At 40.6% G+C, this 27,391-nt stretch overlaps 1 protein-coding gene across 2 annotated transcripts in view; it reads right to left on the reverse strand.

The window, feature by feature from the left end:
* Positions 1-569: 569 nt before the first annotated feature.
* Positions 570-27,391, reverse strand: part of CFAP99 (cilia and flagella associated protein 99) — a 107,491-nt gene continuing 80,669 nt past the window's right edge. The window contains exons 14-16 of one of the 2 annotated variants that reach the window (XM_038400132.1): positions 25,147-25,352; positions 4,920-5,100; positions 570-1,101 (exon numbers count right to left, since the gene is read on the reverse strand). In XM_038400132.1, the coding sequence (XP_038256060.1) occupies positions 946-1,101; positions 4,920-5,100; positions 25,147-25,352 (543 nt within the window). In that variant the 3' untranslated portion in view covers positions 570-945. The remainder of the gene's footprint in view (positions 1,102-4,919; positions 5,101-25,146; positions 25,353-27,391) is intronic. The other variant, XM_043512583.1, reaches the window with a different exon arrangement.

Consider the following 27,391-nt stretch of genomic DNA (forward strand, 5'->3'; position numbering starts at 1 on the left):
TCTTATTGCTGCACAGATTTTAATTTAGATTTACTTCCCCTCTGGCATTATGCTGACATAGTCTTATGACTTGACGGTTCATTTATGGAAACAGCATAGAAATGATCATAGATGTCAAATTAATTCTAGGTGACTAACAGCGTTTTGATTGCTTCTGAAAACTGCTCTCTAAAGAGAATAAGGAATGTTACTTTCTCTTATCATCACTTTGAGATGAGGGGAATTTGCTTCTTGAGCAACTTCACTTGAGTGGGACTAATATGTGCGTAAAGTTAGATCCATGCTTAAGTACCATACTGAATTGGGGCCTAAGTTGTTATAATCATCTCAGTTTTACAAGGGAGACAGAGAACCTGACTGCACTTGGAAATTTCCAGTATGGGACCCTGGGACACAAACCTGGTTTCCTCCCTAGCTCCTTCACAACCAGTGTTGAAACTGGTTGACCTGCTGGTATGGGCAGGTAACCACATTCTGTACTTATTATAAGATCATTGATCCCTATTCTAAACTTGGGTTGATCACATCCTATGAAAAGCTAAATGCAGAAGTAAAAATTCTGTTTGTTTCACATATTTTTACTTTTTATTTCAGAAAATGAATGTAGCAAACAACTGGCATAGCATATAACAATGGATGGGTATACATTCAAAGTCCTCTCTACAACATTCTTACCTGTTAGTTTGCCACCATAAACAAATTGCAAGGTAAATATTTAATCTATTACATGTTTTAATTCTAAATGGAAAAATGTCCCAACACAGATTTAAAATACAAGTTACCAAATTCTGCTTCAGTTATGCTGGTGCCAACCGTAATTTGATTCTGCAGCCTACACATATTAGAAAAAGGTCTAAATTCAACCCTGGCATTAGCAGTCACAGTAGGAAGTGCTCCCATCTCCACCAGGTCTGGATTTCTTCTAGAGTCATTTCATTTTACGTGTTATCTCAATATACAAGAAGTGGCTCCAATTCTTGTGGCCTGATATGCAGCCATTTTCTGAGCTGTTTCTCTGGACATTAAGCCATTCTGAAGCATCTTGAACTGTTGTTCCCGACTCTCTTCCATCTCTTTCCAGTGGGGCTCTTGTAGAGAGTTCTGCAGAAATGAAAGACAGATTATCATAGGACAAACATGAGTGACTAATCAGATTATGGAATGAATTTTCACACAACAATCTGGCTGGCTGGCAGACAAATAGTCCATTTGCTACCATGATTGGGGCAAGCACAGCAACTTCGTAATGGCTGTGATGAATAGAAACAAATCTAGATTGGGTGCCCAATTTGTTTAATCTACAAGGGGTTCTCACAAGAAATATTTTGGTGGCCTTAGAGTGCGGCCACCAGCTATCGCTGGTGGCTATGCTGAAAATTTTTCCTAAAATACTTAATTAACTTTAGGAAAAACAAATAAAAATGCAAATATTCATGTCCAAATCATTGTAATTCATTTATGTAGGGTTTTTTTTCAGACTCAGAAATAATGTACAGTTGTCTCTATTCTTTACTGGACCTAAACAGAATAGAAACAAAATAAGCTGCTTTGCACATTCTTCTCTTTTTTGTTGTTGTTTCTTTTGTTTTCTTGGTTCCTTCTTCTTCTTCTTCTTTTTTTTTTTTAAAGACTTGTTATCTAGTAAGCCTGCTCCTGTGAAAACTGATATTTGTAGGTTTGTTAATATCGCTTTTCACAGCAGACTTACTCAGCCCTGGCAAGCCGGGGAAAAATTAAGCTCTGAATGGAGAGGTGGGTAGGGAGGCAGCAGGGGCCAGGAGCAATGGAGGGTTGGGGAAGGCAGCAGGGACCATGGGCGATTGGGGAAAGGGGGTGTGCTTGGGGCCGGAGCCCAAAGCCACGCGGCCAGGGGATGGAGCCCAAAGCCCTGTGTCTTGAACCCCAAATACCAAAGCTGGAGCCTGCCGCCAATGTCCAAGGGCTGAAGCCAGAAGCCCGAGCCCCACTGCCCCTTCCCTTGGAAAGGGGGGAACTCACACTGGCTGCTTGCTACTCTGGTTTTTGTGGCTCCTGATGCGCAACCCCTACTGTTGGCCCCAGGGAAGGGGGGGGAATGCTTTGCCTCCCTATTCAATCACTGCCCAGGAGGCTGTGGCCACCAAAAAAAAAAAATCCTGGTGGCCACATTTGAGCAACGCTGACTAGATTGAGCACAGATATAACACTGTACAAAATCTTAGGCCAAGACAAAACCAAACTACATTTGAATTGTTATGCTCCTTTGTCTCTTTCTTATGTTACCTCCCTCTCAGAAGTTTATCCTGGTAGTCCTATTTCAACCCTCAGATGCATACATCTATCTCCTATATCAAACTTTACAGTGTTCTGATTCAACAGTTAGATTCACAAAAATAGTATTCCAGAAAAGCCCAGCACAGACAGACAAAGCAATGGTATCATCTAATTGCCACCAACAATGCTAGAACAACTTCTCTCTTTTACAATACATTTGTCTTCAGTTTTCTAAATTGTAATATACATTCTATTTTGTTATTAATTTAACAGTGTTAAAAATATGTATGTGGAGCAAATTCTGTCCTCATTCACACGTGCACAAACCCACTGAGTTCAAAGTGCTTACATAGGTGTAAGTGAGGCCAAAATTTGGTTCTGGCACTTCAACACCAAGAGGGGATCTTCTACTTTCAGTGTATTCAGGAACAGAGAGGTAAGGCACCAAAAAGGTGGGCAGTACAAATGGCATGCAGGGTGGACTATGTTGGAGTTATGGCACAGAAAGAAGGCTTACTATCCTGCGGTAGAGATACTGGACCACTTTCTACTCTAAATTAAATGCATACAACTCAATTGGACTAAATGGGTGCGGGATGTAAGAATTTGCTTTGTTCTCTGAAATAAAACTTAGCCAGGGCTGTGTAGCCCCAAGTAGCAATGATGGGGACTAGAGAAAACCTAGTATCTTCTGCTAACCTGTGTTTTATTTATACTTTATATTGAATTAAAAAGTGATTTTTACAGCTGTGTGCCTTAGGACTTGAGTGGGAGGAAGAGGACTAGCATCTTGTGATATTTAAAGTGTAAAGTTAAACAAAACAAAAGAGTAGAACTTCACAACAGTTATGGAACTCTTATGCTTCAAATGATAGCTGCATTTACAGTCATATTCTACCATTATACTGTCAAGGATCCTATCTATAGGTTTCTAATTCTTTTCTATTTATTTCAAAATGTGCCTTACTCTTTGTAGTGATTTGAATATTTTTATTACACTGCAGTTTTCCTTTGAGGTGTCTAATTATTGCATCTGCACTTCTGTAGGCCTGGATTCAGCAAAGGATTGATGCATGCATTTAAGGCCTCTTTTTGGAAAGCACCCCTATTTAGGGCACACTTAAATTCTCTCCTGAATAAAGCCCCAAATACTTTTCTTTGCTGAAAAGGGATGGACTTAAGTATGTGCTTAAAGTTAAGCAAATGCTTAAATGTTTTACAGGATTTGTCCCTTAAATGGAGATTCTGAAGCTGCAGTAAGCAATCCTGTGAAAGGCTTATATCAACGGTTCTCAAACTGTGGGTCGGGACCCCAAAGTGGGTTGCAACCCTATTTTAATGGGGGTCATCAGGGCTGGCGTTAGACTTGCTTGGGTGTGGAGCCAAAGCCCGAGCCCCACCACCTGGGGTTGTGTAGTAATTTTCGTTGTCAGAAGGGGGTCACAGTGCAATGAAGTTTGAGAACCCCTGGTTTACATTATTGTACACCTCTACTCCGATATAACGTGACCTGATATAATGTGGGTTCGCATACTGCTGGGCCGGGCCGGGGCCGAGGGGTTGGCAGGGCCGGCTCTACCGTTTTTGCTGCCCCAAGCAGGACAACTGAAGACAGAAGCTGCCACCAAATTGCCGCTGTGGCACAGCCTGCAGAGTGGGGCTGCCCCCGAATTGCCGCTGCCATGGAAAGACAAATGCCGCCCTGAGGGCACATGGACTGCCTCCCCTTTCACAGTGCCGCCCCAAGCACCTGCTTGGAATGCTGGTGCCTGGAGCCGGCCCTGGGGGTTGGATAAGGGGCAGATGGTCTTGGGGGCAATCAGGGGCTCCCCTCCCCAGGGTCTGGGAGGCAGGAGCTGTGGGGGGCACTTTTGGGGGCCCCACAGTCCCAGAGTGGAGCGGGAGATTAGCAGATGGCTGGGAGCAGCCCGCTCTGCTTCCCTCGTCCCGGCCCCAGCCGTGTCAACTCTTTAGAAGCAAGCACATTTATTTTTAAGGGGAAAGCATTACAGAGAAAACATATTAACAACAATAAAAGAACCTATGTGCAAACTAAAAAGTGGACTTGAAGTTACCCCAACTCCAACCTCGGGGTCTGGTAGGTATCAGTCCTACAAAATCCACAATTGGTTTTCCCCCATGATTACAAGTTCATAACTGTCTCAGTGTCAAAATCAGAAGAACCATGAATATTTCAGTCTTTCCTTTATTCTGCATGGACCTTTGATCTGGGCCTCATGTAACAGGTGATCAACAGACAATGCCCCCTCCTCAGGTTGCAGCTTCAAAAGTCTGGGTTTGTGCATAACTGAAGCTTGGGAATTTGCATTCACCTCCCTCTAGGTATTCCCCAGGAAAACCACTTACCACTATTTGTTCCTAAAGTCCATTCTTGTCTGGCACATTGTTAAAAATAGTTCTTTGTAACCCCAAGTCTCATATCCATTACATCTCTCCCCTTGAGAGGTTACATACAATTCTAGCCCACAACAAGAAATAAACCATTCATTTAATACAATGGACCCCAAAGATACTTAACTTAATTCAATAAGGTCTCCCAAGAATATTGCAAGAAATTGCCATATCTGTCACACTTCCATTGTGCTAACTGAAAATTAAAAAAAAGATCCCATTATGACTATTTATTGTAATACTTATTTACTTACTTCATATGACTCCCAAGATCTCCCTGGCCCCGCACCATCTTTCTGGGGTGTAATCTTTAAGATTTCAGCTTGCTTTTTACGCTCCATAGTTTTCTCTATAATCTTTTTCTGCAGATCTAAAACACGTTCATCTTTCACAGGTCCTTCAGTTAACCTGGACTTTATTTTCTTCTCTTCCTGCCTGCAAGGTCAAAAATAAAGAAAAAAAGGGGGGAAAATAGATGGACAAGATCTACAAAATAAATCCAATCCAGATTATTTAGAATCAAAATATATTACTTTGCAAATCATGAGTTAATGCATCAGCTTTTTACCTCTGGTGACCAGTTAGATTCAAATCAGGTTTACATTATATGAGGAAATGAATGTGCTGTTCTCAGCTTGATTCCTGTTGTTCACATAATACCACTAACCAGTATGGAACAATTCAGCATAATCTGAAATCCCTTGTCAGTGGATGCAAGGACTATAATATAATATGTCTATATTGCAGCTGGGGTGTGTGAATGGCAGCTTGTGTAGACGTACCCAGGCTAGCTGTACGGTAGCTAGCTTGCTAAAAATAGAAGTGAGGACACCGTAGTACAGTCTTCAGTACATGGTACATACTCACGTGTACAGCCAGTACTGAAGCCTGAGCCACGGAGTCCTCACTTCTATTTTTAGTGCACTAGCTAGAGTATGGCTAGTGTGGATACATCTACACAAGATTGCATTCACACCCTCACTGTAATGTAGATGCACCTAGGGCAGTGGTCCACAAACTTTTTATCTCAGCCCCCACTTTCCCCTTTCCACGCTCCACCCCTGGCCCGCTGGAGCTGGAGTTGGGAGCATGGCTGCGGCTCTGAGAGGGGGGGACATGGACAGGGGGCCAAGGCTGGGGCCATAGTTTGGGGCAGGGCTGGGAGCAGAGCCTTGTACGGGGTCCAAGGCTGGGAGTCGGGCTCTGGCGTGGGGGTGGGAGCAGAGCCCTGGGTTCAGGGCCAGCAACTGGGGCCGGGGCCAGGAGCAGAGCTGGATGGCGTTCCCTCCCCGCCACCTATGGGGGCTAGCCAAGGCCCCAGCTGCACCCCCTGCAAACATTCCTGTGTGTCCCCCTCGGAGGCGGGTGCACCCCACAGTTTGGGGACCTCTGAGATAGGGTGACCAGATAGCAAGTGTGAAAAATCGGGAAAGAGGGTGGGGGTAAAAGGCACCTATATAAGACAAATATCAGGATTGTCTTTATAAAATCGGGACATCTGGTCACCCTAGATGTATCCTAATGGTGTAGAAGAGACAATGTAGCAGTAAAGTAACAAACGAGAGTGGAAGAAACGCTGGGGTACCTACTTTATTTTACGCTCTCCTGCTATTCCTCCCCCCACTACCTTTACTCTTCTACCCCCTTGGAGTGTAAGTTGTATCAGTTTATGCTCACTTAGGGCTTGTCTATATGAACACGTAGTTCACAGTGAGCAGAAGTGTAAATCTGTCTTGCCCTAGCTTGCTGCATACTGAAGCTACGTCTACACTTACTGGTAGATTGGTACTGCTGTGATCAATGCAGCCGTGTTGATTTAGCGGCTCTAGTGAAGACCCACTAAATCGATCTCAGAGTGCTTCCGATCAACTCTGGTACTCCAGCTTCCTGAGAAGCGTAAGGGAAGTCATTTCCCATCACCACAGCATGGTACAGGCACCACGGTAAGTTGACCTAAGCTATGTCAACTTCATTTACGTTGTTCACATAACTGGAGTAGCATAATAGGTAGACTTACCCCAATAGTATAGACAAGATCTAACTGTCCATCTGAACTGCTGCTGGGAACTAAACATTTCCTGGTGCACTTATATCTACTCTTGTTTCAAAACTAAATGTTTATATAGATAAGTCCTTACTTCCTATAACCTCAACTTATTAACACCCCTTGTTGGATAGGCTATGCCAACTTACATTCATTTACCAATTACTGACATGTAACTTGCATGTCTATTTACATCACCTTTGAATTTGGCTCAGTGACTAGCTTCATATCACAATATTAAGATCACATTCTGGACAGTTATACCTTGCAGGTAAAATGCAAACCTAAAGTAAGAAGTTGGAACTCTACAGAAGCTAATGGCATCACAACTGCGTATACTAGGTTTGATCTGGCCCTTTCTCTCACTTGATAGAGTTAATGGAACTTGTTTGTGATGATTACAGGTACATTTAATTGTTGAGCACTGAGTTTTGTAAAAGGATTTACGTGATACAGTATTTCTCAAATGGTTTTTCTGAAAATTTGAACAAAATTCCTATTTACCTGTCTAAGGCAGTGTGTGGGTTGGTGCTCTGCTTGGCTAACAGCAATTGTATCTGTTACTCTGAGTGTGGAAGGCCAAATTTCAAAAAAGGGCCACACCTGTGGAGAAGTTTAATACAATATAAAAAATATTCCCCCCAAGGTTCTTATTCTTCAATCTTTTTAGTTTTCAGAGTAGCAGCCGTGTTAGTCTGTATTCGCAAAAAGAAAAGGAGTACTTGTGGCACCTTAGAGACTAACAAATTTATTAGAGCATAAGCTTTCGTGAGCTACAGCTCACTTCATCGGATGCATCCGATGAAGTGAGCTGTAGCTCACGAAAGCTTATGCTCTAATAAATTTGTTAATCTTTTTAGTGTAACCCAGACTCTTTCAAGAGCTAGGGTCATTAAGAACTTAAGAATGGCCATACTAGGTCAGACCAAAGGTCCATCCAGCCCAGTATCCTGTCTACCGACAGTGGCCAATACCAAGTGCCCCAGAGGGAGTGAACCTAACAGGTAATGATCAAGTGATCTCTCTCCTGCCATCCATCTCCACCCTTTGACAGACAGAGGCTAGGGACACCATTCCTTACTCATCCTGGCTAATAGCCATTAATGGACTTACCTCCATGAATTTATCCAGTTCTCTTTTAAACCCTGTTATAGTCCTAGCCATCACAACTTCACAACACACAGGCAAGAAGTTCCACAGGTTGACTGTGCGCTGGGTGAAGAAGAACTTCCTTTTATTTGTTTTAAACCTGCTGCCCATTAATTTCATTTGGTAGCCCCTAGTTCTTATATTATGGGAACAAATAAATAACTTTTCCTTATTCACTTTCTCCATGCCACTCATGATTTTATATACCTCTATCATATCCCCCTTTAGTCTCCTCTTTTCCAAGCTGAAAAGTCCTAGCCTCTTTAATCTCTCCTCATATGGGACCCGTTCCATACTCCTAATCATTTTAGTTGCCCTTTTCTGAACCTTTTCTAATGCCAGTAGATCTGTTTTGAGATGAGGGAACCACATCTGTACGCAGTATTCAAGATGTGGGTGTACAGTGGATTTATATAAGGGAAATAAGATATTCTCCGTCTTATTCTCTATCCCTTTTTTAATGATTCCTAACATCCAGTTTGCTTTTTTGACTGCCGCTGCACACTGCATGGACGTCTTCAGAGAACTATCCATGATGACTCCAAGATCTTTCTCTTGATTGGCTGAAGCTAAATTATCCCCCATCATATTGTATGTATAGTCTGGGTTATTTTTTCCAATGTGCATTACTTTACATTTATCCACATTAAATTTCATTTGCCATTTTGTTGCCCAATCACTTAATTTTGTGAGATCTTTTTGAAGTTCTTCACAGTCTGCTTTGGTCTTAACTATCTTGAACAGTTTAGTATCATCTGTAAACTTTGCCACCTCATTGTTTACCCTTTTCTCCAGATCATTTATGAATAAGTTGAATAGGATTGGTCCTAGGACTGACCCTTGTGGAACACCACTAGTTACCCCTCTCCATTCTGAAAATTTACCATTTATTCCTACCCTTTGTTCCCTGTCTTTTAGCCAGTTCTCAATCCATGAAAGGATCTTCCCTCTTATCCCATGACAACTTAATTTACATAAGAACCTTTGGTAAATTAAGTTGTCAAATAAAGATAAGTTCTCCTTCTCAGGGGTGCTTTTCCCTCAGGCTCTGAGATCACTTCATCACCACAGAAGGTCTATGTCAAAGCCCTTAGAGATTCAGACACTCCCCATCCCTCAAAGAGGCTGTTTTTGGCCATCCTGTTCTCTTCAAGTCTCTTGTTATTCAAGGGGCAGGAAGCGCCTTGTACAGCCAGTCCCTTTTATAGCAGGTATTCCCGGGGATCGGGACTACAGGCTTAGCAGTCCTCAAGAACTGAATGAAAAGGAGCTTTGACCCAACCGATGCTTTGAAATTCAATCTTGGCCACAAATAAGGGCAGCCATTTAGATGTGCTTCCCACACTTGTAGCTGCCTTCCGGAGACTCTCCCTGAACTGCCATATTTCTTGCTCTAAAAACTATACCTGGGCTTGGGGTAAGAAATGAAGTAATGACCACATCTCTACCACCAAGATGGCCCAGTGCTTGGATGAGATCAGCTTATGAATGAAGAATAGCTTGCTGAAGCGGAACCTGAGTAAAACAGAGGTAACACTGGTGGGCAAAGGAAAGTATTTTTAAGAGCTTGCAGCCACGGTGCATCCTTCTTTGGTTGAAGATTCACATTTATAATTGGTCAATTCAATCTGTAGTCTCTTGGATTCCTTGCTGATGCAGAGTGCTTGCATAGCAACAGCTGTGAGTAAAAAAGGACCGAGTCTTTCTGTCATCTCCTGCTGGCTAGAAGACTCTGTCCCATCCTGGTGGATGAAGACCTGGACTGAGTTATTCATACCTTTGTCACCTCTCGGCTGGACTACAGCAACATAATATAACTGGGCATAAAACCTTCAGCACTTATGAAACACCCAGTAGTTCAGAACACTGCAGTGCATTTCCTCAGCAACACAGGCTACCATGAGCACATCACATGTCTTCTACTCTTTACACTGGCTTTCCATAGAATGTGGTATCTAAAAGACCTTGTAAAGCTCCAGAACAAAGACCATGGTCAATGATTCTGCCTCTCTGGCACAATGGAACTCTCTACAATAAGATTAAAGCTCACATGTTTGGCATGCAGAACTTTTTCCGTGGGCAGTCCAAGACTGTGGAATGAACTCCCCCAAGAATTAAGACCCATCAGAGTCTGCACCACTTTCCATTTCAAGTACAAGGCACATTTCTTAGATCTTGCCTTCTTTAACATGAACACAGAGCAACAGGTATATTTATTAAAAACCCATAATAATAAAATGAGAAACCCTACGAAAACAAGACACTCCACTGTACATGCCTTTCCCTCTGGAGAGAGGATGAAAGAACAAACAACACATGGCAGATGTATTGGCATGTTGCTTAATGCACCATTGGAAAGTGCTCAGACACAACGGTGATAAGCATTATATAAAAACCTATACAGAATAGAATAATGCTTCTTCTGCCAGACTTAAAGGGCTGATACATCCCTGTTACTATGGGTTAAATGTCTGATATTATTCTATGATTCTAAATCTTATGCTCTAACATTTAACTTACATGAAAATGGGTTATTTCTATTTTCATGGTAATGAGGCATTCTTTCCCAAAAGGTGCTGAAAACATGCTAGTTAGTTTTTAGGTAAACACTTGATGATCAAACAGTCAGTGGGATTGAGCCACAAACCTTTCATTATATGCAAACCAATGTCTTGTCAACACAAACACAGGAGAAGCAGCAAAAATCTAATGTTATGGAGTTCTGGTAGCTACTTCAGAGTTAAGGTTAAAAACAGTTGCCCATTACAATCCCCATATTCAATTCCTCCCCACTATCCCATCATGCCCCCAAAAAGCCAGTCCCTGGAAATGTTTTATGTCACACCTCATGCTAAAGTAGACTATTTCTGGAAGGCTTGGGAAAAAAAATCACAAAAGGAGGTTTAAAGTGTGGGAGTTTGTCACGGGGGGGAACAGACCTTCTGGGACCCAGGAGTGGGGCCCAAATGGTCATGGTTCTCCCAGGCCATAGTGTGATGTAGCACTGTATATGTTTTACAGAAATATGATTATGAATGTAAATATGATGTAACTGGAATATGCTTTTATGCAAAAGGTCTCTTGTAAGGTATAATTACAAAGCTTAAAATCTACCAAGTATGTTCATCCTATTTGTATGTATGTATCATTCTTGTATCTGAAACTAGAAATATGAAGCATAACTCTGAAGTCCGATTGTAATTATGCAAAGTGTAGGTCATTAATGGTGGTTTGGAAGTTTGATGGCTCCCATTGACTGGGACAATTGCTTGTAAATGGCTCTGTTTACTTGCAAACCTCCCTGGATATGTGCGGGCCAGCCTTGGAAGAATGAAGAATGAAGTCTCACAAGACATGTGATCATGTCACATGATGCTGAAATCCATCTTAAATCTGGTGCTTTTCCATTTAGAAGGAGGGGCGGGGATCCATAGAGACAAAGGATTCCCGCCTTGTGCCAAAGCTATAAAAGAGGGTGGAAGAGAACAAAGGAGGGTCCCAGTCATGAGATAGCCCCTGCTTTTCACCTAAGATGCCTGCTGGAACTAACAAGGACAGTACCAGGGGAAAGGATTGGGCCCAGAGTAGGAAGGAGTCTAGTCTGAAAGAAGCTTATTGGAACATCTCTGAGGATGAGATTTACCTGTGTTCAGTTTCTTAATGCATTAGGCTTAGATTTGTGTGTTTTGCTTTATTTTGCTTGGTGACTTACTTTGTTCTGTCTGTTATTACTTGAAACCACTTAAATCCTACTTTTTATACTTAATAATATCACTTGTGTTTATTAATTAACCCAGAGTAAGTGATTAATACCTGGGGGAGCAAACAGCTCTGCATATCTCTCTATCAGTGTTATAGTGGGAGGACAATTTATGAGTTTACCCTGTATATGCTTTATACAGAGTAAAAAGGATTTATTTGTGGTTTGTATCCCATTGGGAACTGGGTGTCTCGGTGCTGGAGATAGGTAACCTGCTGAGTGGTTTTCAGTTAAAGCCTATAGCTTTGGGGGCGTGGTTCAGACCTGGGTCTGTGTTGCAGCAGGCTAGTGTCAACAAGCTGGCAGGGAAAACAGGTTCAGAGGTAATTTCAGCACATCAGGTGACAGTCCCAAGGCAGTCTCTGTGACGGGACCTGTCATACATAGTTTTTCTAATAAAATGAGGTGACATCTGCCTGGAATGGGAAAGTATAGACCCAGATGAATCCTTTCAGGAGCTCAAAATGAGAGTGTCGTGTAAGTGCATCCAATTTACTGGAGTATATTCAGGGTATGTCTACACTGCACCTGAGAGAGAGCCTTACAGCCCGGGTAGACAGATGTGCTAGTTCTGCTCAAGCTAGTGTACTACAAATATCAGTATGGGTGTTGTGGCACAGGCAGTGGCATGGACTAGCACCCAAGCTCCGACCCTGGGGGTTGGGCGAGTTGGTACTCTGGCAGCTAGCTTTTGACACCTCCCATTCCACAATGGCCACACTGCTATTTTTAGCATGTTAGCTCAAGCAGAGCTAGTGTATGTCTGTTCACCCAAGATGTAAGACACACTCCCAGGTGCTGTTTAGACATACCTATACAGGCCATTCTGCTTTTAGGGCTGCTGCTATATGCTCAACATTCCTTAAAGGGAAACTTCAAATGTATGTACTGTTGTTAGTTTATTTTATGATATTTTATGACACTTCGTTACATAGCAGCCAAGGAACTGAAGGCTTGAAGGAAGGTGCTTTGCTTTTGTACTGGTTTCTAAAATAGAACATCAAATCTCTAGTCCACAAGAGGTTTGGGGTTCCTCCCCATTTTTTGGTATAAAAAAAAGAGCTTTCTGTCCTTTTATGGATAAGATGTTGTGTCTCTGATCTGCTGGAGTCTCTAAATTATTTCCCTACCATAGACTTTAAGTTTTCCAAACTTTTTGAGGGACCCCGTACAAAATACAGGCAGGAAAGAGTTAAGAACCCACCCTGCCTGCATACAGCCAAACTACCCATATCCCAAATCAGCTGTATGGGGAGAGACAAGGTAGGTGAGATAATATCTTTTACTGGACCAATTTCTGTTGGTGGAAGACACAAGCTTTCAAGTTTCACAGAACTTTTCTTCAGGTCTGGGGAAGGTAACTAGTGTCTGACCTAAATACAAATTGGGACATATTCTTAAGCATAAAGGGTTCACACATGCTGTAGGAGACCACTTAAAACAAAGTGGGCAATTAAGGGTTAGAAGGCCATGGGCTGCGTTACAAATTGTTGTAATGAGTCATAAAACCAGTGTCTCTGTGGAGTCCATGGTTTTTAGTGTCTAGCAGAGTTATGAAGTTCAGCTCCCAGGCTTGTCTCTTGAAGGTTTCCTTTGAGGATGGGGACTATTGGTCAGATATAGAGTGATCACTTTGTGAAAAGGGATGATGTTTTTGTCTTTTATCATTTTTCTATGTGAGTTCATTTGAGAGCATAGTGATAGTCTGGTTTCATGCACATAGTTGTAATTGGGGCATTTGATGCACTGGATGAGGTACACTATTTGTTGTGATAGGCATGTAGAGGACCTCTGAATCTTGAAAAGTATGTCGTGAGGGGTACTGATCGTCACAGCAGTGGAAGTATGTCTGCAGGTTTTGCATCTGTTGTTCTGCCAGGGGCTGGTGGTGCTTTGAGTTGGTATGTCCTGTTGTGTACTAAAACATGCCAACTTATGTACCCAAGGGTGTAGTTAGATGCCTGCATTTGAACATTTGCTTTTTATTTGTGTTATTAAACAACCAAAAACAAATTTAGTTCATACAATTCAAGAAAACGTTCATGGTTGAGATTGTTCTATATTACAATAAGAATGGTTTCAGAGTAGCAGCCGTGTTAGTCTGTATTCGCAAAAAGAAAAGGAGTACTTGTGGCACCTTAGAGACTAACAAATTTATTAGAGCATAAGCTTTCGTGAGCTACAGCTCACTTCATCGGATGCATTTGGTGTTGTTTTTTTTTTCCCCACCAAATGCATCCGATGAAGTGAGCTGTAGCTCACGAAAGCTTATGCTCTAATAAATTTGTTAGTCTCTAAGATGCCACAAGTACTCCTTTTCTTTTTACAATAAGAATGGAGTGTCTCTTTGGATTTGCTAGCAATTACAGTCTCGGTGACCTGGTGCAATCTGGGACTCTGTATTCATAGAACCTTTTTCTGTCTTTTGCCATGTTATTCCACTTACTTATTTCAGCAGGGAAAATGAATGTATGAATTGTTAGTAGCAATCACTTTAATCTGTAGCAGGGGTCAACACTGACATTTAAGCACACTACATTGTCATGTTGACTGACACTGTGTGATGATGCAAGACACTTAAATGACCAAATTCTAGCTCCCTGCTAAAATAATTAAAGTAATACACATCTAACTCTAGCTGGGAAAATTACTGCCATTCATAACAGCAGTTTGCTCATCTGCAATAAATGCTGTGAAACTGTATAATCAAAAAGAAAAGGAGGACTTGTGGCACCTTAGAGACTAACAAATTTAGTCTCTAAGGTGCCACAAGTCCTCCTTTTCTTTTTGTGGATACAGACTAACACGGCTGCTATTCTGAAACCTGTATAATCAAAGTTCATTGTTGATGGATTTCCTCCTGCTGTTTGTATGTCTAGTGAAGACTTGAACAGTAGGAATTCAGCAGCTAGATCCTACTTACTACAAACACATACTGAAGAATATATATTTATATATCAAAAAACACTTTCCCAGACAATATTTTGAAGAACCAAAACTTTGCCCCTTCTATGACCAATTGTTAAGCTTTTCTTATTGAGTTTTGGCACAGTCTTCAGTAAAGACAAAGCAAGCAGCCACCCGTACCATAAATCAAGAAATTCCTGCAAAGAAAATTTCCTGGTGGAACAAGGAGGTCATTAATGACTGTGTAAAATCCTTTTACATTGTAATATATCTATGACCTTAGAAGATACACCAGCTTAGCCTTGTCAAAAGTTGTCTAACATTTTTATGAGCCTTAACCTTCTTTTTGATTACAAGGAGACTTTGTGACATTCACAAAATATTTTTGGATGTATTAGGCAGAATTCTGCTGAATGTAAAAAACAGCTGAAACTCCTTTGTTTCCACAAACATAGCTGTGAATTGAAAGGTGGTTCCAGATGATTGTACGCTATAAGCACATTTTTAGCAGCTGTCTAGCTTTACTATTGAAATCCCATTAAGAGTTTACTTGTACTTGTTCTACCTAAACAAGAAGCTTGTTAAACTGGTAAAGGTTACATACCCAGTCCAGAAGCTTGGTTCAGTTACCATAAAGAAATGTTATGGTGCCCAGACAAGGTTAAAAGCTGCCACCTGAGAATGCCCCTGCACAGAGGGCTCCCCACTATGTGGAGCTGGCACAGACAGATGCATGCTGGATGAATGCCTGCCTATGAGGATGGTGTTGCCAAGAGGGCTTCAGCTTTCTTAACCACAGGATGCTGTTCCAGGAAGAAGGACTGCTAAGCAGAGATGGGGTCCACCTATTGAGGAAGGGGAAGAGCGTATTTGGGTACAGACTGCCTAACCTAGTGAGGAGGGCTTTAAACTAGGTTAGAAGGGGGCAGGTGACCAAAGCCCACAGGTAAGTCAAAAACATGCAGACCTGGGAGAAGGATTGGAATTTGGGGGAGCATGGGCTATTGTAGCAGGGATAAGGGAGAGAAAAAACAGAACTGCGGGGAAGGAGGGGAATCAAATCAGTATCAGATGTCTGTATACTTGGTGGTAATGGAGGACTTCAACTACTCAGACATCTGTTGGGAAAATAACACAGCAGGGCACAGATTATCCAACAAGTTCTTGGAATGTATTGGAGACCATTTTTTATTTCAGAAAGTGGAGAAAGCTACTGGGGAGAGACTGGTCTAGATTTGATTTTGACAAATAGGGAGAAACTAGTTGAGAATTTGAAAGTAGAAGGCAGCTTGGGTGAAAGTGATCATGAAATGATAAGAGTTCATGATTCTAAGGAATGGTAGGATAGAGAACAGCAAAATTAAGACAATAGATTTCAAGAAGGCAGACTTTAGCAAACTCTGGGAGTTGGTAGGTAAGATCCCATGGGCAGCAAATCTAACGCGAAAAACAATTGAAGACAGTTGGCAGTTTTTCAAAGAGACATTATTAAGGGCACAAGAGCAAACCATCCCACTGCATAGGAAAGATAGGAAGTATAGCAAGAGACCATCCTGGCTTAAGCAGGAAATCTTTGATGACCTAAAAATAAAAAAAAAAGAGTCCTACAAAAAGTGGAAACTAGGTCAAATGACAAAGGATGAATATAAACAAAACTATGTATGCACAAAATTAGAAAGACCAAGGCACAAAATGAGATCAAAACTAGCTAGAGACATAAAGGCTAACAAGAAAACATTCTACAAATACATTAGAAGCAAGAGGAAGACGAGAGGGTAGGCCCGTTACAAAATGAGGCAGGAAAAACAATAACACAATATGTGGAAATGGCAGAGGTGCTTAATGACTTCTTTGTTTTGGTTTTCACCAAGAAGGTTGGTAGTGATTGGACTTCTAACATAGTGAATGCCAGTTAAAATGAGATAGGATCAGAGGCTAAAATAGGGCAAGAACAAGTTAAAAATTACTTAGACAAGTTAGATGTCTTCAACTCACCAGGGCCTGATGAAATGCATCCTAGAATACACAAGGAGCTGCCTGAGAAAATATCTGAGACATTAGCAATTATCTTTGAAAAGTCATGGAAGACAGGAGAGATTCCAGAAGACTGGAAAAAGGCAAATAAGTGCCCATCTATAAAAAGGGAAATAAGAACAACCTGGGAAATTACAGACCAGTCAGCTTAACTTCTGTACCTGGAAAGATAATGGAGCAAATAATTAAGCAATGAATTTGCAAACATCTAGAAGATAATAAGGTGATAAGTAACAGCATGGATTTGTCAAGAACAAATCTTGTCAAACCAACCTAATAGCTTTCTTTGACAGGGTAACAACAAGCCTTGTGGATAGGGGAGAAACAGTAGACTTGATATATCTTGACTTTAGTAAAGCTTTTGATACTGTCTCACATGACCTTCTCATAAACAAACTAGGGAAATGCAACCTAAAATGAAGCTACTATAAAGGTAGGTACATAACTGGTTGGGAAACCGTTCCCAGAGTGTAGTTATCAGTGGTTCACAGTCATGCTGGAAGGGCATAACAAATGCGGTCCTGCAAGGATCAGTTCTGGGTCCGACTCTGTTCAATATCTTCATCAATGATTTAGATAATGGCATAGAGGGTACACTTATAAAGTTTGCGGACGATACCAAACTGGGAGGGGTTGCAAGTGCTTTGGAGGTTAGGATTATAATTCAAAATAATCTGGACAAACTGGAGAAATGATCTGAAGTAAGTAGGATGAAATTCAGTAAGAACAAATGCTAAGTATTCAACTTAGGAAGGCACAATCAGTTCCACACATACAAAATGGGAAATGACTGCCTAGGAAGGAGTACTGTGGAAAGGGATTTGGGGGTCATAGTGGACCATAAGCTAAATATGAATCAACAGTGCAATACTGCTGCAAAAGAAGCAAACACCATTCTGGGATATATTAGCAGGAGTGTTGTAAGCAAGACACGAGAAGTAATTCTTCCGCTCTACTCTGCTCTAATTAGGCCTCAATTGGAGTATTGTGGCCAGTTCTGGGTGCCACATTTCATGAAAGATGTGGACAAATTGGAGAAAGTCCAAAGAAGAGCAACAAAAATGATTAAAGGTCTAGAAAACATGACCTATGAAGGAAGAATGAAAAAATTGGGTTTGTTTAGTCTGGAAAAGAGAAGACTGAGGGGGGGATATGATAACAGTTTTCAAGTACATAAAAAGTTGTTACAAGGAGGAGGGAGAAAAATTGTTCTTCTTAATCTCTGAGGATAGGACAAGAAGCAATGGGCTTAAATTGTACAAGGGAGGTTTAGGTTGGACATTAGGAAAAACTTACTAACTATCAGGGTGGTTAAGCACTGGAATAAATTGCCAAGGGAGGTTTTGCAATCTCCATCACTGGAAATTTTTAAGAGCAGGTTAGACAGGTCAGGGATGTTCTAGATAATATTTAGTCCTGCCATGAATGCAGGGGACTGTACTAGATTACCTCTCGAGGTCCCTTCCAGTCCTATGATTCTATGATATCACCAAGCCTTCTCCCATACCCTGGGATAGAGAATATGGAAAGTGTAGTGGACTATGACTGTTCTCTGCTTATCACTCATCTCTCTCTCTCTCTCTCTCTCTTTTTAGAAGGAGAGCCATAAGGCTGTTCTAACTTACACCTGGGGCTGGATCAACGCATGCACAGCCCAAGAGTATGGGGAGCACATAGGTAGCTTAGAGCCACTTTTGTTTTACCTCTCCCTCCTTGCCCTAAATGCAGGAATGGAATAAATGAGAATCAGGCCTCAGCTATGCAACCTTGTACATGTGTTTTTCCTCTTCAGGGCTTGTCAGCATGGCAACCTGGTTTTGTGTGATACCGCCAAATGCAGTAGAACATTCAGAAGGGTATGGACTGTTAGTGTACTCATTTGTATGCCAATAATTGGAACGTTCTTCCACTTCACATATATTACTGATTTCCAAACTGTGCCAACAATACCAGTGGCTAAAGGAACATAGAATGTGCACCTAGTTAATTTTTCAAATGTTTGTAAGCATTCATATAGTTGCCTTTGTAATGGATGCCATAGTTTCCAGTCTAGTAAAGCTAAAGGCTGATACCCTAATAATTTATCAGGCTTCACTTTCTGTTTTGTTTGATATAATCAATTATATGCTGGCTTGATACGCTATTTTGTGGTGGTGCCTATCTATCTGAAAATTATATTAAAAATAACCTGCATCTTCAGGACCCAGTTAGACTGAGTGACACAAACGAAGAGCATATTTTTAAGCAAAGTGTAGTCATCACACCTTAGCTGATTAGTACTAGCTTTTAATATAAGGTGACTTGCGATTAAATGTGCTAAGGACATGCAAGTTCATATTGTACAACAGTGATCTCATGAATATCAGATATCTTACTCATTCTTCAATCCCCATAATTAATTAATTCTCTAGAAGCAATCCCCTTTGGGTGGGATCCATACATCCTGAGCAATGAATCACACTGACTTGAGATAATGCAGGATTAACATACAAAGTCAGTAGTAGTTTGTTCAGGAAATTGCCCATCATCTGCAAAAAGGTTAGCAGTCATACTGTAGTAACAGAAATGTCATCACAAACTTGCACACTATCTGATAATGCTGCTATGTACATGCCTGGAGAACAATATTCTTGGGACAGGTTTCAGAGTACCAGCCGTGTTAGTCTGTACTCGCAAAAAGAAAAGGAGTACTTGTGGCACCTTAGAGACTAACAAATTTATTTGAGCATAAGCTTTCGTGAGCTACAGCTCACTTCATCGGATGCATTTGGTGGAAAATACAGAGGGGAGATTTATATACACACACAGAGAACATGAAACAATGGATTTTATCATACACACTGTAAGGAGAGGTTTCAGAGTAGCAGCCGTGTTAGTCTGTATTCGCAAAAAGAAAAGGAGTACTTGTGGCACCTTAGAGACCAACAAATTTATTTGAGCATAAGCTTTCATGAGCTACAGCTCAAGCTGTAGCTCACGAAAGCTTATGCTCAAATAAATTTGTTGGTCTCTAAGGTGCCACAAGTATTCCTTTTCTTTTTACTGTAAGGAGAGTGATCACTTAAGATGAGCCATCACCAGCAGCGGGGGGGGAGGGAGGGAAGAGGAAACCCTTTCATGGTGACAAGCAAGGTAGGCTATTTCCAGCAGTTAACAAGAACAACTGAGGAACAGTGGGGGATGGGGTGGGGGGGAGAAATAACATGGGGAAAGTTTTACTTTGTGTAATGACTCATCCATTCCCAGTCTCTATTCAAGCCTAAGTTAATTGTATCCAGTTTGCAAATTAATTCCAATTCAGCAGCCTCTTGTTGGAGTCTTATTCTGAAGTTTTTTTGTTGAAGGATAGCCACCCTCAGGTCTGTAGTCGAGTGACCGGAGAGATTGAAATGTTCTCCAACTCGTTTTTGAATGTTATAATTCTTGATGTCTGATTTGTGTCCATTTATTCTTTTACATAGAGACTGTCCAGTTTGACCAATGTACATGGCAGAGGGGCATTGCTGGCACATGATGGCATATATCACATTGGTAGATGCGCAGGTGAACGAGCCTCTGATAGTGTGGCTGATGTGACTAGGCCCTATGATGGTGTCCCCTGAATAGATATGTTGGCAGAGTTGGCAACAGGCTTTGTTGCAAGGATAGGTTCCTGGGTTAGTGGTTCTGTTGTGTGGTGTGTGGTTGCTGGTTAGTATTTGCTTCAGGTTGGGGGGCTGTCTGTAAGCAAGGACTGGCCTGTCTCCCAAGATCTGTGAGAGTGATGGGTCATCCTTCAGGATAGGTTGTAGATCCTTGATGATGCGTTGGAGAGGTTTTAGTTGGGGGCTCTTCCCCCCCCCACTGCTGGTGATGGCTCATCTTAAGTGATCACTCTCCTTACAGTGTGTATGATAAAATCCATTGTTTCATGTTCTCTGTGTGTATATATAAATCTCCCCTCTGTATTTTCCACCAAATGCATCCGATGAAATGAGCTGTAGCTCACGAAAGCTTATGCTCAAATAAAATTGTTAGTCTCTAAGGTGCCACAAGTACTCCTTTTATTCTTGGGACACTTTCCGACACTTGTTGGTTGTGTATGTAGATTCTCCAATCATAGATCCCTGCCAAAGTTATGTCACATCTAATTTCCTACACAACTATTTAAACTTTAAATATTTTTGAGTGTAAAATAAAGTCTCCTTCAAATTAAAGTATCTTTTAATACTGTCATCATGAGCCTGAATAAAACCACTGCCTGCAAACAAGTGTTGTTTCATTGGGATTCTGTCATCTTTGGCATGATAGTCTGTGCTAAATAACTTTCCGAACACAGCAGCTAAGAAAACTAATTGAACTTGGCCTTAACTATGGTATTAGAACCATTTTGATTTAAAATAACACAAAGATTGCATTTTAAAGGAATCCTTCATCAACCAAAATGCAGAGGCTACTTATCTATCACAGTAAATGCTTCTTTAAGTAGACAGCATGGAACAACATTCTTGGTAGTAGATGAGCTCTGGAAAGTAGTAACCCTGGGGATTCCTTGCATGCTCCCTCAGAGCACTGAAAATTCAGAGCGAGGAATTTATAAGGGGCAGTGGCCCCAACTCTATTTCAGTTCCATTATTCTTAATCAGAATACACTCTAGAGATGCCAGACAGTTGAGCAGGGAAGACCTATCCTGTCAATTGACTTGAACTACAGTTACCAAATAATAGCCTCTCTTTCTCCTTTGAGTATTGTCAGCATAGAGTCCCACTCTTTGGAGATTAACTTGCAGTAACAAAGCCAATCAGAGCTGGGACTACAGTGAGCTAGTTAAATAATAATTGTAGGGCTGCTCTATGGAACTGAGTATGAGAACTGGAAGCTAAATCAATAAAATGAATTGAACTTCAAGTAGCAGCCTTCTGTACCTCAATTATAGAAACTTCTAAGGCCTTATCTACACAAAAGGGAAAGTCTATCTAAACTACACAATTTGAGTTATGTGAACAACGTAACTCAAATTGACATAGCTTAGATCCACTTACTGTGGGGTCCACACTATGCAACGTCGATGCTCTCCTGTCAACTCCCCTTACTCTTCTCGATCAGGTGGAGTATAGGAGTCAACAGGAGAGCCATTGGCGGTCAATTTAGCAGGTCTTCACTAGACCCACTAAATTGACTGCTGATGCATCGATTGACAACCATGGATCCTCCAGTAAGTGTAGACAAGCCCTAGGATATGCAGAAGCAACTGCTTTGGGCCTGATTGAATCTATATATACACATACAAAATGATGGGGTTTAAATTAGCTGTTACTACTCAAGAAAGATCTTGGAGTCATTGTCGATAGTTCTCTGAAAACATCCACTCAATGTGCAGCAGCAGGCAAAAAAGTTAATAGAATGTTGGAAGTCATTACGAAAGGGATAGATAAAAAGACAGAAATTATCATATTGCCTCTATATAAATCCATGGTACACCCACATCTTGAATACTGCATGCAGATGTGGTCGCCCCATCTCAAAAAAGATATATTGGAATTGGTAAAGGTACTGAAAAGGGCAACAAAATGATTAGGGGTATGGAATGGCTTCCATATGAGGAGCGATTAATAAGACTGGGACTTTTCAGCTTGGAAAAGAGACGACTAACAGGTGATATGATAGAGGTCTGTAAAATCCTGACTGGTGTTGAGAAAGTAAATAATGAAGTGTTATTTACTCCTCATAACATAAGAACTAGGGTTCACCAAATGAAATTAATAGGCAGCAGGTTTAAAACAAACAAAAGGAAGTATTTCTTCACACAACCCACAGTCAACCTGTGAAACTCTTTGCCAGAGGATGTTGTGACAGCCAAGACTATACCAGGGTTCAAAAAAGAACTAGATAAATCAATGGAGGATAGGTCCATCAATGGCTATTAGCCAGGATGGACAGGGATGGTGTCTCTAGCCTCCGTTTGCCAGAAGCTGCGAATAGGTGACAGGGGATGGATCACTTGATGATTACCTGTTCTGTTAATTCCCTCTGAAGTACCTGGCATTGGCCACTGTTGGAAGACAGGTTTCAGAGTAGCAGCCGTGTTAGTCTGTATTCGCAAAAAGAAAAGGAGTACCGGTGGCACCTTAGAGACTAACAAATTTATTAGAGCATAAGCTTTCGTGAGCTACAGCTCACTTCATCGGATGCATCCGATGAAGTGAGCTGTAGCTCACGAAAGCTTATGCTCTAATAAATTTGTTAGTCTCTAAGGTGCCACCGGTACTCCTTTTCTTGTTGGAAGACAGGTTACTGGGTACATGGACCTTTGGTCTGACTCAGTATGGCCATACTTATGTTCTTATATCTTAAGATTCTGTGCCACTGACATGACAAGCTGATACACAAATTAAATATAAGAAGAACTAAAACACCAAACAAAACTCAAAAGGAAAAGGTTAAAGTTAATCAGCAATAAAATAATAGCAACTAGCCATGAGGTTAGGATACAATAAAAAGAAGGAACAAGACACCCATGTGTGTACACACATGCACATGTCATGTCTTGCATTGCTTTCCTTTATTTGTAAACTGTTTTAGTTTAGACTTTAAGCACTCTGGGGCAGGGACCTGCCTTCTGCATGTATGAAGCACCTTCCAAAGCTCTGGGCACTATACAATAGTGAATAATAATAAATACAATTTAGACAATCTTTAAGATATTTCTCCTTGATCTATCCTCATGCTATTAGTAACTGAGGTGGATTATGAAAAGATATAGTTCCCTAACATGTCTTCAATTAAGGCCTTGTCGACACTACAGGGGAAATTTGATCTAAGCTATGCAGTTTGAGTTACGTGAATAGTGTGAATCAAATCAACGTAGCTTAGATCTACTTACCATGGGGTCCACACTACACAATGTCAACAGGAGATGCTCTTATGTTAATTCCCCCTACTCTTCTCAAACTAGTGGAGTACAGAAGTTGATAGGACAGTAATCTGAGACTCGCTAAATCAACCGCAGATGCATTGATCGCTGCTGGTCGATCCCCTGGTAAGCATAGACAAGCTCTAAGATACACAGTCTAGCCTCTCCACACAGAGAATGAGATTTAAGGAAGGATATTGTGAAGTTAGTGTATTGGTTAGGAGGAAATGAGAAATCACTTTAGTTGGCTATCTAGGATCATTCTAATGATATGGAATTGTTTCTGATTAACTAGAAAGTGAGTGTTATAGAGGTAAAGCTGGTGTTCCAGATACATGATTTTGAGTCTGAATATTTGGTATCTCAGAATCTAGTCACAACAAAGAGCCTGTACCAATATGCTAAGTATACTTTACATCTTTAAATTCAAATTTAGTAGATTTGTATGATGTATATTAATTAGGGCTGTCAAGTGATTAAAAAATTCTGATTAATCACGATTAATCATGTGATTAATTGCACTGTTAAACAATAAGAGAATAACATTTATTTAAATATTTTTGGATGTTTTCTACATTTTCAGATATACTGATTTCAATTACAACACAGAATACAAAGTGTACATTCTCCACACCTCATCCCTCTCAGATTTTGGAAGGCATTTCAATTCTTAAATCTTGGGTAGAGTGCTATATCTATTCTAAGAAATCTCACATTGGTACCTTTGCATTTTGGCAAATCTGCTGTGAAAGTGTTCTTAAAATGAACATGTGCTGGGTCATCATCCAAGACTGCTATAACATGAAATATATGGCAGAAAGCAGATAAAACAGAACAGGAGACATACAATTCTCCCCCAAGGAGTTCAGTCTCAAATGTAATTAACGCATTCTTTTTTTAATGAGTGTCATCGGCATGGAAGCCTGTCCTCTGGAATGGTGACCGAAGCATGAAGGGGCATATGAATATTTAGCATATCTGGCACATAAATACCTCGCAACGCCGGCTACAAAAGTGCCATGCGAATGCCTGTTCTCACTTTCAGGTGACACTGTAAATAAAAAGCAGGTAGCAGTATCTCCCATAAATGTAAACAAAGTTGTTTGTCTTAGTGATTGGCTGAACAAGAAGTAGGACTGAGTGGGCTTATAGGCGCTGAAGTTTTACATTGTTTTGTTCTGAGTGCAGTTATGTAACAAAAAAAATCTACATTTGTATGTTACACTTTCACAATAAAGAGATTGCACTACAGTACTTATATGAGGTGAATTGAAAAATACTATCTCTTTTATTTATCCTTTTTACAGTGTAAATATTTGTAATAAAAAAATATAAAGTGAGCACTGTACACTTTGTATTCTATGTTGTAATAGAAATAAATATATTTGAAAATGTAGAAAAACATCCAAAAATATTCAATACATTTCAATTGGTATTCTATTCTAATTTAATTAATTGCAATTCATTTTTTTAATCGCAGTTAATTTTTTTTTAGTTAATCACGTGACTTAATTGCAAGTAATCAAGAGCCCTAATTTGAACAGCAAGATTGAAATCGTGCCCATATTGAAGTCAATTGCAGAACTCCTAATAAATGGAGTCAGGATTTCACCCCAAATCTTTCATTCCTGCAAACAACAAGATATTAGCAACGATGTAATATTCTAAACATCTCTATGGTATTTTAAACTAACTTTAATGCAGCTGCTCTTCCAAGTGCTGCTCTGAACAGGGAAATCTGCTCCAGTTTGTCTAGAAGTTGTTGTTCCTTGGCTTGTTTTTCATGTATTATCTGGTCTCTCTTCTCCTCCTCTGCCTTCTTCTGTGCTTCTTTCAGTAAAGCTAGGCGTTCACGCAGTTCCACTATTGACATTTCACCACTAAAGCCATAGCCAGCAGTCTACAGAAATACAAATCAGTGAGTGGAAAGAGACTATATTGATCATGTTTCAGCTCACATTGACGACATTGGGAGTTTTGACTTCAGTTAAAGCAAGATTTGGCCTTAACTTATTTACAAGCTACTTTCTGTGGCATAGAAATCATTTTCAGAGATGTATCATAGTACATGAGACTAAGATGTGACAATACAACTTTTCACACAAGAAATCTCATCTAGGAAACAAACTGAACTAACCACAAATGTAAAAGTCCAATTTTATCTGGCTAGAAATGATTCTAGATAACACAAAATCCAGTTTTAATAGGAAGTTTAAAAGTTAACAGCATCATTTTAAATTTGGAAAACTGTGAAGTCTGTAATACCAGAAGGGAATATACATTCAAAAATAAATACTGAGATCATTTGTTTGCTAGTATATGTTTTTCCACTTGGGTGGAAGAGTAATCTAGCTGCAGATTATGGGCCAGATCCTGTGAAATATTGAGCACCTGCATTTAACTGCTGAGGTTAATAGGAGTTAACTGCCCTGCACCTGGCAAGATCAGACCCTTAATGTCCAAGGCCAACATTTTAAAATCTGAGTGCCTAAAGTTAGGCACTGAATTCTGGATTTAGGAGCCCAAAGAGAAGCAGCCAGAGTTTCAAGGGTGCTGAGAAACCACAACCCTCATTGAAGTAAATGGGAGCTGCAGGTGGTCAGCACCTCAGAAAGTCAGGACACTTCTAAACAGAAGTTTAGGGGCTTGACATTTTTAGCCCACTACCAAAGCCATATATAAGCAGTAAAATTATCTGCTGTGAAGGAATAGTACCCCTTCCACATATTTATAGGATCACCCCAGTTATTGTACCTCATAGACTTCTGAAACACAAACATCAAAATTATGTAATCATCACCCTGAGCTTCTAAGCAATCTCTCTTCCAAAAGGACATTGCTGGGTCTCAACACTATGTGCACCAGTACCTCCATACTGTACCAATGCAATGCATGCTGGTGGGTGCATATATAGACACAAATACTGGGCTTCTGAGTAGTTTCCTTTCCAAAACTGCATCAGTTTCACACCAAAAAACTACTATTTTGTATATCCTGATGCATTTTAATTTTCACATTTCAAGATGCATATCCTTGAACTATCCCCTCATCTACTGTTTGACCCAGTCAGTACATTGTTGCAGAGCTGTAACACATGAAGTGAAAGGGAAATGCATTAGTACAGAATGGAGATTCTGGTGGTGGTGTGTGAAAACTTAGTAGGGAGACTGTGCAATGTCCTTTTTTGGAAGAGGATTTGCTTAGAAGCCCAAGGTGGTGATTGAGTTTCAGAAAACTTTGAGGGATGGTCCTGGAAATATATGAAAGGGCTCCTTTTCCTGCACAGTAGATAACACTGCTGTTCATGTAACTGGAGTGCCACCAAGTGGATAGCTGGGGACATTAAAGATTATGAAAGTCATCTAGTTTGAAAGTGTATTTTTACAAAAGAGAAATGCAGGACAAGCAAGTAAAATGTACTAACTCAAATCGGAGTCGCATCTTAAGCACTACTAGGAAATTATAATGTAAACCTGAGAGTTCTCATTCCTTTATCTGGTTGTAATTTGAATGACCAGCTCACTTTTACCAAACTTACATTTAGCAAGGGCTTCCCTTTGGCTTCATTTGGAATGAGTATTTCAAGTATGACTTCAAATGTGTTGTGTTCACTTGCTATTTGAATCTCCTCTCAGGAATGAGTTAGACAGGAAACCATATTTCAAGCCAAATACTGCCCTTGGATACAAATGGGAACAATGGGAGCTGAATGTGAGGAGCTGACTGCAAAATTTTTCCCACTGTCAATGGCAATGAAGTGAACGAGGCCTATAAATGAGAAAGTACTGGAATTCCCATCCCTTTCATTTTAATGAACCAGACAATGAGTGCTGCTCCACAGCAGCATATGTGATTGAGAGAGCTCTGTAATTCCAAGCCCTGACTACATTAAAGAACTACGCCATTGCACCACTGCTGCTCAGACTGGTTCAGTCATAA

The sequence above is a fragment of the Dermochelys coriacea genome, chromosome 4, assembly GCF_009764565.3.
Source record: "Dermochelys coriacea isolate rDerCor1 chromosome 4, rDerCor1.pri.v4, whole genome shotgun sequence".
Classification (NCBI taxonomy): domain Eukaryota; kingdom Metazoa; phylum Chordata; order Testudines; family Dermochelyidae; genus Dermochelys; species Dermochelys coriacea.